This window comes from Podarcis bocagei, assembly GCF_964188305.1.
Source record: "Podarcis bocagei genome assembly, chromosome: 10".
Classification (NCBI taxonomy): domain Eukaryota; kingdom Metazoa; phylum Chordata; class Lepidosauria; order Squamata; family Lacertidae; genus Podarcis; species Podarcis bocagei.
Window position 1 is genome coordinate 48,430,628 of NC_138135.1, and position 11,057 is coordinate 48,441,684.

The window sequence follows — 11,057 nt, forward strand, 5'->3', positions numbered from 1 at the left end:
AGCTGAAGACATAAACACATTAGGAGCACACTCTGTTCTAATAAGTGCATCAAGTAGATTAGGTAAAATAGTGGAAAAGTGCCATGTATTTAATTGGGTGCGAAATCATGTCATTTGTACTGACATCTGATTCGAAATATTTATTGTGTCTTATAACATCAGGTTCAATTCACTTAGATTTCCAAACCCCCAACCCATCATGGGTTTTGACCCATGTTAGATGGGGATTCAGTTCCCTAATTCTTAATTTCTGAAGCAAATTCCAGAGATTAATTCATCACCTTGCTCCCCATGCTTACTGTTTTTATACAGTGGTACCCCGCAAGACGAACGCCTCGCAAGACGGAAAACCCGCTAGACGAAAGGGTTTTCCGTTTTGGAGGCGCTTCGCAAAACGAATTTCCCTATGGGCTTGCTTCGCAAGACGACAGCCCATAGGGAAATCTCCGGGACAGCGGGGAAGCGCAGCGCGCGTCTTCCCCACTGTCCTCGGACCTCCTCCCGCCACCGGACATCGGAACGAAGCTCCGATGTCCAGCGGGGGGGGGGAACGTCTCCTCCCGCCGCCGGACATCGGAACGAAGCTCCGATGTCCGGCGGGGGGGGGGAACGTCTCCTCCCTCCAACGGACATCGGAACGAAGCTCCAATGCCGGGCGGGGGGGGGGGGAACGCCTCCTCCCGCAGCCCGGCATCGGATGGCTGTCCTGAAGACTTGGGGTGGGAGGAGGGTTTTCCTTCCCACCGCCAACATTCAGAATGCTGTTCTGAATGTTGGCGGTGGGGAGGAAAAACCCTCCTCCCACGCAAGCCCCGGGAACAGAGGAGAAGCGCTGCGTGCCTTCCCCTCTGTTCCCGTACCTGTCCTGAAGGCTTGCGGTGCGGAGAAAAGCCCTTCTCCGCACCGCCAGCCTGGCAAGCGGTTTCCCTAGGAACGCATTAATTGATTTTCAATGCATTCCTATGGGAAACCGTGCTTCGCAAGACGAAAAACTCGCAAGAAGAAAGAACTTGCGGAACGAATTAATTTCGTCTTGCGAGGCACCACTGTACTTCATTGAACCACTCCTCCAATCCACTCTCTAATCTGGGAAATACACAGTAACCCAGCAGTGAAAGAACAGAGATTAATGAGATTAGCTGGACATAGCAACAGGAGAGGCAATCATCTCTGTCTTTGGAAGTCTAAGCTTCATAGCCTCAGGACAGCTCAGAGGGAGTTTAACGGTGTTTGTGGCCATGAAGAATTTGGTAAATTACAGTAGGGAAAATGTGCAATGTGCCTTAAGTATTTTCTGCCTCATACATTCTAAACATTTGCACCAGGCAGTAAGACATTAAGGAATGTAGGTTGCTTCTGTTCTTATGAAAGAGGCCTGTGTGTCTCTAAGACAGAGATCTGATTCAACAGAAAAGCGTAGTGCCTCTACTATTAATGGTTAATGTACAACCAAAACAAAGTGCAGAACAGAGCTGAGATGTACAAGTTTTTGATAAAGACTGGGAAGACAAGATGTCAATTTTGCACTAGTGGAATGGTTAGAAATCTGTTTATGGCAAAGTGAGCATATGACTCATAACTTCTCATCCTATGATTATGAAAAATATATAGGGGAACATCAGATATAGAATTGCAGAAGTGCAAGTAATATTAGTTTTGCATTGTAGAGGCAGCAACCTTTAACAATACTGTTCTCTTAAATGAAAGCACCACCACCATATCCATAGCTCTTAAATAACTTAAAAGGGAGACAAATTATACTGTTTCAAAGAAAGTCCTTAGGCAAGGCTAATAATTAAGAACTCTTTTATTCAATCAGCGAAACCAAGAATTTAAATAAAACCTCTCTTCATTCTAACTACAGGATGCGTACATTTGGGTTCTTGGTTTGTGCATTTCATTTACATTTTCTGCCACTGAGAAGGACCAACTCCAGCTTTCAGTGCCATTTGTACCTTATACATTCTTATTGTACACTGTATTTACAGTAATATCCTACAACTTCAAACCATGTTACAGTTGAATGAGATAGAGAGTTTAACCATTTTATGCTACCTTTTCAGACACAGAATTGACTTGCAGGAACATTATACCTCTTGAATCCACGTTGTTAGAGGCTACTTTGTGTCTTTATAAAGGCATCTGAATTAGTCTTTTGTTTTAATTAAACAGATCCTTGTGGTGTATTTATCTTACAGAAAAGCTTGTGCACAGCACAAAATTGTTTTGTCAGTGCATACATTGGAACAATACGCACTTCAAGATCATGATGTTCTGAACATATTTTTCTGCAGCCTATTTTTAACGCTAATTACAGATATTTAAGAAAGTAACTAATTTTGTAAAGTATCTAAAACTGTTAGACATGAAATGAAATGGTCTATCAAAATACAAGACCCCCCCAGGGGTATATTAGGCTACTGAAGGATTTGGGCTACAAACACAACCAAAACATTTGAGAACTGAATAATCATTGAACACTGGCCCTTTTCTGAGGTGGTTGTTTCTACATCGTATTGCTCAAATCACTAAAAGAATTTGGGATCTAAGATTTGCATCATAGTTGTGAAGAGACACCTTTATCAAAAGAAATTAGTATACAGTTCATTTTACAGGAGTTGCAGAATTCAGTTATTTGTTCTTGGTCATATCTTCCTAAAACTACAGACAGAAATAAAATACAGGCAGTATATAAAGTTCTGCTTTTGATCATACAAGGCGGGGTTTTTTTACAAACAAAAAAACCCAAACAAACAAACAAACAAACAAACAAACAGCATTTTAATGTATTTATCAAATGAACTTTGTAGCTTGTGAGGCAAAAACTACACACCCTTTCAAAGCAAATTTCTTTTTGGAATCACAGTCTTCTAGTTTTACAACTCAGGCTTACAGTTTCAGTCTTTTATCAAAACTAGCAGCTGTTCGTAACAGTGGAACAAAGGCATGCAGCAACCCTTGGGGCTTGTTCCTTCTATGGAGTTATTCCTTGTATGAAGTAACAAATGACCAGGCTATTCAGACAGATTGCAAGGCCCTTTGGACACAAATTAGCCTGTTTCTTTTTTTTATTAAAAGTGTTACATCATATTTTATTGTTCCATAAGTGAACAGCTCTGCTGGCATTTTGAAAAATATGAACTTACTGCTCAGACATTTTATTAAATGGTTATATAAAAAATTCTTTTAAAATACATGTAGTTTGGTTTAGACAGCAACTAACTACTATGGATGCTTTATTTTCCTTTCCATAAAGTCCCCCCCCCTCCTGAAAGGCTTTACCAGCTGACTTCAAAATTTTGCAGAAATCTTTATTTGTTAGTTAAGACATAATCTGCAAATGTCTGGAAGCATTCCCATCTTCCTGTTCAACCCCATGTATTTCTATTATAAGAGGCTGGAGCAGACTGAATCCCTTATGTTAAGGGACCTGAGGATCTTAAGTGCCACCCTACTAGCTCCCCCCCCCCCCAAAGCAAAGCCTCCTACTGCTTAATTGTCAACTTTACTCTGGGTTAATCTTAACCAGCAGTTGAAACCCAAGAACTGAAACCGATTAAAAATCATGGTTATTTATCAAATGCTGCTTGGCATTAGCCATGGTTAACCCTGGTACAGATGCAATTCTTAATCATGCTTAAAGCTTGAGGATGGATAGGGGGCATTACACAAACTTGGGAGAAGTACACAAACTCAGTTCAGGAACAGAAAATACTATATCCATACTGGCCCAAGGTGGCTGACTAAGGAATCCGCCCTCTTCTATGAAAAATTCTGGGACCTTAAACGTGGGTATGAAGAAAAGCATTTCAGATTACAGGAGCCAGCCCTGCAGCCAGTTACATTTTTAAAGAGTTTAGAAATCTGATCACGCTGCAAAGGATCAGGCCATTTTAGGTGTCTTAATAATACTAGAATACCGTAATTTTGCTTAACTGTAAATGAAGAAAATCAAATTCTCAGAAACAAATGCTTTCTATTGGATTGTTAAAAATAAATCTATGCATGATTATGTTATACAATATTTCATTCAAAAACAAAATACAAGAAAATACAAACAAAAACAAAATTTGATTTTCCATTCTTTACCAGATCAAGAAGATACAATGTTCATTTGACTTCACATTATCAGCAGACAGCCTCCTTTCTAGAAATGGTAATACTGACATAATCAAAAGGGCGGAATGAATTCCTTTGGCAATTAATGTCATATTTAACTAGATGAGTCCATTTGGTATGAAATAGTTGAATTCTCTTATCTTAGAATTGTAATTATGAACCATATTTTAAATATAGAAATCACTTAATAGAATAGAAAAAAAACCATAGGCCAAGATTGTAGAAGATGAGTTTTTGTAGTGCTTGGTTTTTTAAAAACTGATCCTTTATATAAAAATAACAGAAATGCACTTCCTTAACAGCAACTGGGCACATCTATTTCCTTATTTTGCTTGTTTCAAAACTAGTGCATATTAAAAGGACTCATTCACCATCCATATCAGTACTTGTTCTATGGACGCTGAACCAGCTTGCTCTTGCCCCCTTCTTGTTCACTAAGTTTGAAGTGGGTATAAGCTAAAATTCCAAACAATGTGCATGTAATTCCAAGGCCTTGATTAATTGATAAAGGATCCTTAAACAAGAGGTACCCTCCCATGAGGGTGATGCAGAATTTGAAGTGTCCGAACATGTTATAGCTATGCAGATCTGTTAAGGAGCATATACTTGTCAAATGTAAAACATGCAAAGTTCATTTATCCACTTGTATGTTGATACAATCCTGTGGAAAGTTTGGCTGCTTAAATCCTATTGCAGTCAATAGGCTTAATAAGCTGCCTAAAAGTGCACAAGGTTGCAGCCCATGCCTGCTACCTAGGTATCCCCATCACCTGCTTAACCCAACTTCTGATTATTTTGTTTCTATACCTCTTAATAGATCAAAAATATCTGTAAGTGGTGTACAGCACACTGAAGCAACAACAGACAACTTAAACAAGCCTGAGTTCTTACTCAGCTGCATTTTGGGTTTTTAGCTACATCTCAGCTACTATAATCGACACTTTTATGCTTTATGTATAGCAGATCATTACCTACAAACTAAAAATTCATTATTGTGATTTAATTACTATGAAATGATAAATGCATATCCAGGCACTTGAGCACTGAAAAGTTGTGCTAGTAGAATCCAATGCAACTGCTTTCTGGGCACAATTTAAGGGGTTGGTTTTTACCTATAAATCAGACTGTTCCATCATGCTGGCCACTTCTGCCTCCAGTTAAAAAGGATCTCAAGCAGCAGAGCTGGGGGAGACCAGTCTGAAATACTGGAGGATGCTGCCAGTCAGAACAGACAATGCTGGACTTACATGGGCCAATAGTCTGACCTGGTATAAAAAGGCTTCTTATGGCTGGTGGGTTGGAGGATTCTCTATAGCAACTTTTGTGACCAGTGAGGGGTGCGGACAGGAGAGGGTAGAGTAACAGTTACATTCCCCCACCACAGCTGAAGTAGCAGGACTGTGGTTACAAGCCACTGCATTTTTACAGTCTTGTAATCAGAACAAAACATGTTCGTTATTAGTTGGCTGGCACACTAATTTCTTTATTAAATATACCAGTGTGAATACTGAAGATATATTTTTTTCAACTGAAAGTGAGAAACAGGACTAAAAAAGAGAAAAGGATACGTGACTGGTGAAGTATTCCCAATGATCCAGTAAATAGATAAGTTCACCATAAAGGCTATGATTCCAGACAGCAGCACCATAAACTGTGGGTAAGTAATAGACACACAAAACAAAACAAAACATGAGCACTGCAACGTGTTTCAAGGCATCACTACATTAAAACGTTTGAACAGCTGTATAACATAATACAGTACAGTATAGCAAATTCACAATCAAATAAGCAAATATGGATTGTAAACAAACAAAACCCATACTGGTTTGCAAAGCACAGTGTTCTTCCTGGAAGTGTTTTGAACAGTTACTACAGGAGGCATGAATTCTCTTTGACCCTGGCAGACAACTTTGGGCCTTGATTGGGCCAGAAGCCACAATGCCATTTTTTCATTCCCAATAATTCCACAATAACATAATGGATTCTTATGTTGTTGGCATATACATTGTACAGATGTTAGCTGCCTTGGGAGTTTCAATTGTTTTATGTCACTGCTGGGAAAGGTTTTATTTTTTTATACTGATTTTTATTATTACAGCATTATACTGTATTTTGTATTACTGTATGCTTATATTTTTTTCAAGCTGCCTAGAGAATCATATGTATTGGGAACCACCTAGAATAAATAAATAAATAAATCTAATTCAAATGGAATATTTTATTTTATTTTAAAGTTTTTGTTAAGATTTTTTTCTTTGAAGAGTCTGACATACCTATTCCCAAGGAGGATAGAACCATCAACTTAGCAGGCTTATTACTAGAGAGCATAATGCAGTTCTATCCTATGTTTACTCAGAAGTAAACTCCCATTATATTTGGTACAGTTCCCTCCAAGTAAATTCATACAGGATTACAATATGAGATAGGCAGAGCAATACTAACCGGGCAGATACACTAGGGGCAGATATGTTGGCATATCTTCTGTGTAAATCAAGCCCCACTGCTTCTGCCCAAGAGGTCTGTGGCTGGGGAAGGGTAAACATTACTTTACTGCCCTTCCATAAACTCCTATAGAGTGAATTTAATTACACCTGTATTTTGGGTGGTATAAGCTGCACTGACCTCTATGGGCTTTAGAGTTCATGAGTGGCTGTGACCTTCTTCATAAAATTCCCCATGATTTCAGTAACTGCATGTCCAGATTTACTTACTTAGGCCAGACTGTAACTGCAAAACTTGGGACACTCCCCCACCCTCTATTTGAAGTGGATACTCCATAAATTATATTTGGCTAAGCGGTTTCTACTTGGAGCACCACTGTTACTATGGATTATCATTTTGAAGATACTACTCAAATATGCAGGCTCAAACTTTAATTTTTTTAAAAAAAGCAGACACAAAACAAAGGCTTACCACAGCAGAAAGTGTCCAGGGACCAAATATTCCACCATCGCCAAATACTGGTTCAAAGAAGGGAACGACACACAACAGCATGCCACAAGACATGGGAGCTTGATAGTACAGCAACTGCATAGAGTTTACCTGTAGCTCATGTTGCTTCGCTCCTACCCACTAAAATCAAGAAAAATACATTAATAACCTGTGACATCCAAGTGTAATAAGTTGTAAGGACTCTTTTAGCGCCTTCTACAAAAATGATAACGTAGATATATACATTAACAAAAATCTATACGTATATTAGAGGACAGCTAAGCCCAATTTATCCAAATTTGGGAGGAAAGCTGAAACATTTGGAATTTCAAAGGATTTTTCTTTACACAGGCTTAAATGACACAGGGTTGGGGTTTCTGAGAGATTCAGCATAGGTTTAGATCATCAAGAAAAAAATGCCATGTTTAACTACGGAGTCAAATTACTTCCTGAACAAGCATTAATTTTAACTGGTGGTTATAACAAAAGATATTGGTTTGCAACTACTTCATATAATTTATTTATTTTCTTAATCTTGCAGTACACAGAAGCTGCAAAATTGTAGCTGCTTAGAGAGCAGAAAACTATCTGTTTGAATCTCTTAATATGCAATGATATGAATCAAGATGGTGCTTGGAGGCCAAGACTTCTAAATAAGCTTGCAAACATGGCTGGGCTCTGAATTTAATTTATTCATGTATATACTGCTTAGTGTCAAAATAGGCTTCTAAGTAGTTTGCAAAGTATAAAAACTATTTATACAAACACCCACAATTAAATACAAAAGAAAATAATTCAATTAAAACTCCACAGCAATTAAAACAGGTGATGCCTGTGCACTTTCAAAAGCTAACAGAACACTAACACAAATGGAACCTCTTGTATTTCAGCATAGAGTGCATTCCATAACACTGGTGCCACTAGTGAAAAAACCCACCTGAGCAGCACCACAAAATATCAGGCCAGGACAAGATTAACCAGTTTCCATTTGTTGATTTTAAAGCTGTTACTAGGCAATGGAGGGGAAGTCTGTCTCAGGTAACCTCGTCCAGAGTTGTACAGGGTTTTATATTCAATGCGCCTAAATTCCTTGTTCCCTGTACAAGATCAGAACAGAGACTCCTTCCTTTTAGAAAAAAGCAACCTAAATTCAAGTATCCCCTCTCTCATCCCCATTGTGTCTGGTACCTCTTTTGGCCTCTTAATCCTAGCCAGTTTATTCAGAAGTTAACCCACACTGGGTTCTTTGGGCCTTCCTCCCTAGTAAGTACGTTTAGGGCTATAAGCTTCATATATCACTTATAAGACCTAACTTCAGACATTTCCCCATATTTCTTTTTACATAGAAAAGTAGCCTTTAAATCAATGTGTTTGAGAGATGGCCATGATTGAGTTTTACAAGACTGTAAGAGTGAAAATGTTAATACGTTGGTTTGTTTAAAATCCAGATTTCACTTTGAATAAATATTGCATATTTAACCCCAAAATAAAGAATGTAACCACATAATACACATTTGCCTACTGCTTGCAGACAAAGAGTTTGGTGTCAATGACCACAGTTTCGTATTTTACAGTTGTCAAGAGTGGTAAATGCACAACAATATATTAGTGGAGGACCTGCCATCTGAGATAGCCAGAAAAAAGGTAGAAGATTTAGGAGTGTTACATCAAGACAGTTATTATTTTGAATCAAAAACTGCATATGATAAAAGGTCTTTTTTTAATACTTACCACTTGATAAAGAGATGTAACTAAAACACCGAGGGAAGCAAATACCATGCCAAGAAAGTTAAATTTCACATCATAATAGGAATTTAGGAAAACGCCTAAAGTAATAGGAATCTGTAAAGGAAAGGAAAAAGAATGTTACATGTTCTATGCATTTGCTGCTCATACAATTCAACAGAACAAAACTTTTCTTATCTATAAGCCTCAAAGTCCAAACTTCAGCTGTAACGTCCAGAGATGCTGTATCAATATATAATTTGATGGAAGAAAAAGAATGCCACCAATATAAGTCACACATAAGCAATGCTATTGAAATGAAAGCAGTTACCACTAAAAATGCATCTCCTACTCAGAACATTGGGCAAGTTTCTGGTGAGATACAAGATTTTCTTCAAGAAACAGACTAAAAGACCACTATTTTGCAGAAGTGCTGTAGCAATTGCATCACATGCAGCTCACGAATATATTGGCTATGACACATCTGAGGAAATAAACATACATAATCTAAAACTCAAGTGTAATTTTTGTTTCAATGCTATTTTTTTTTTGCTCTTATGGAAGTTTATGCAAATTCAACCGACATATTAATTTACTACAACCCAAACAATTAAGATTTATTAAATCAGGGAACAGCCCTAATTGGGGAGGTTTATATGCTTTTCTAGTTTTTTATGCCTCTATTGTATGGTTTTTATCTTTTCAGTGTTGTAAACTGCTCCGATATGCTTTGTGCTTTAGCGGCATATACTTTTATAAATAAAAAAACCAACAGCATGGTTAGCAGTTCTTAACTGAAATGCACTGATATTGAAAATGCAGACATCTCACTACTTCCTAACCTTTCTTATCTCCTATACTTCACAACCTCAGCTGTCCACCTTCTCCATGAGCTTCAGAAGACCAGCATACTGCACTATGCTTTTGAAAAAGGGAAGGGTCACCCCTTATTTAACAGGACTGGACCAAGAAGGCATTTGCCTTCCCGGAACATCACTTCCCTGCACTAGAAACGGGCAATCCGATTCTTTCACTCAGGACCAGCGAGCAGGGTCGTCTGCGCCAGGCCCTCCTATTCGGCTGCAAGCCTACCTAGGGCAAACGCAGTAAGAAAAAGAAAGGGCCTCTGAGCCTGTGCAGAATGAATTAACGGCCTTCATAAACTGGGACAGGAAAAAAGGCGGGAGAGGCTTCCGGGTATCCCTTCAGAAGCCAAAGCTCTGGTTTTTTTGTGCGTAGGGGTGCCAACTTGAATTAAATTATGGGTCGATCACATGATCACTATTTGAATGGCAATGCCTATTAAATGGGGGGGCTCAAATATTTCATTGGGTGGGGGACGAAGACCCCTCGGCCCCTAGGAGTTGGCTCAAAGTGTTTGCGGGCAGCGATCGCCTGGACGTGCGAGAGCGGCTGGCTCCCCTTTCCCTCCCCCCGGGCCTGAGGAAGGGTTTCGGGGTCGCTCTGCTGGTGCGGAATGGCCCCCTCCCGCCCTGGCTCTCTGGCTCCCGCCCTTCTCCTCACCAGGGTGAGCTTGATGCGGGCGGGGAAAGTCTTTCCGTAAGCCACGCTCTGGATGAGGACGATGACCGGCGTGGTCATGGCCTTGGCCAGCTGGTAGGTGCCGATGGTGTTGTTCTGCAGGGACAGGTTGGTGAAGACCACGAAGCCGCAGAAGCTGAGCGCCAGGGGCAGCACCTGGCGGGGCCGCAGGCTCTTCGGGGAGAAGATGCCCAGCGCCTGGCACACGTACAGCCCCAGCCAGGTGACGGCGAAGTGCACCAGCGTCAGCGTCAGGTTGGGGAAGCCCATCCGCACGTACAGCCACTTGTTCAGGAACACGATGCAGATGGACGCCGCCAAGTTCACCAGCAGACCCGCCGCCAGGCGGCCCCGCTCCAACGCCGGGCCCATGCTGCCGCCGGCCTCCGGGCCCAGCTCCTCGTCCGCAACCGGCGAGGCAGCCGCAGTAGCCACCGCTGCTGGGTGGTAGGCGGCGGCGGCAGCAGCACTGGCCGCCGCCGCCACCACTACCACCGCCTTGCCCGCCCACTACCGGGCCACGTGGCTCCGGCGTAGGCTCTTCCGGGGCCAACAGGCCGGCGGCTCCGCCCTGGCAAAGAAGCGGCTCGCCTCACAGCGGCGCTCTTTCCCCTCAGACACTCACACGGGGAGGCGTCCCGCCCCTCTGGCAGGCTTAGAGGAGAAGAGCCTCCGTGAGAAGAGAAAGAAACGAATCCTTACCTTTCCCTTTAGCTCGGGAGAAAGGGGGCGCCTGTGCA

At 41.1% G+C, this 11,057-nt stretch overlaps 1 protein-coding gene across 1 annotated transcript; it reads right to left on the reverse strand.

The window, feature by feature from the left end:
* Positions 1 to 1,789: 1,789 nt before the first annotated feature.
* Positions 1,790 to 10,927, reverse strand: SLC35E3 (solute carrier family 35 member E3). Its single transcript, XM_081211825.1, has 5 exons — positions 10,300 to 10,927; positions 8,782 to 8,892; positions 7,033 to 7,191; positions 5,688 to 5,770; positions 1,790 to 4,697 (listed from the first exon to the last, which is right to left on the reverse strand). Exons 1-5 carry the CDS (start codon positions 10,687 to 10,689, stop codon positions 4,511 to 4,513), a joined length of 930 nt encoding a protein of 309 aa, XP_081067951.1. The 5' UTR covers positions 10,690 to 10,927; the 3' UTR covers positions 1,790 to 4,510.
* Positions 10,928 to 11,057: the final 130 nt, after the last annotated feature.

Coding starts and splice junctions, on each gene's coding strand:
- SLC35E3 (XM_081211825.1), bottom strand. CDS start 10,689: ATGGGCCCGGCGTTGGAGCGGGGCCGCCTGGCGGCGGGTCTGCTGGTG. Junction 8,893..10,299: donor CCCGCATCAAGCTCACCCTG/GTGAGGAGAAGG, acceptor TTTCCTTTACAG/ATTCCTATTACTTTAGGCGT. Junction 4,698..5,687: donor GGGAATACTTCACCAGTCAC/GTATCCTTTTCT, acceptor AGATCTGCATAG/CTATAACATGTTCGGACACT.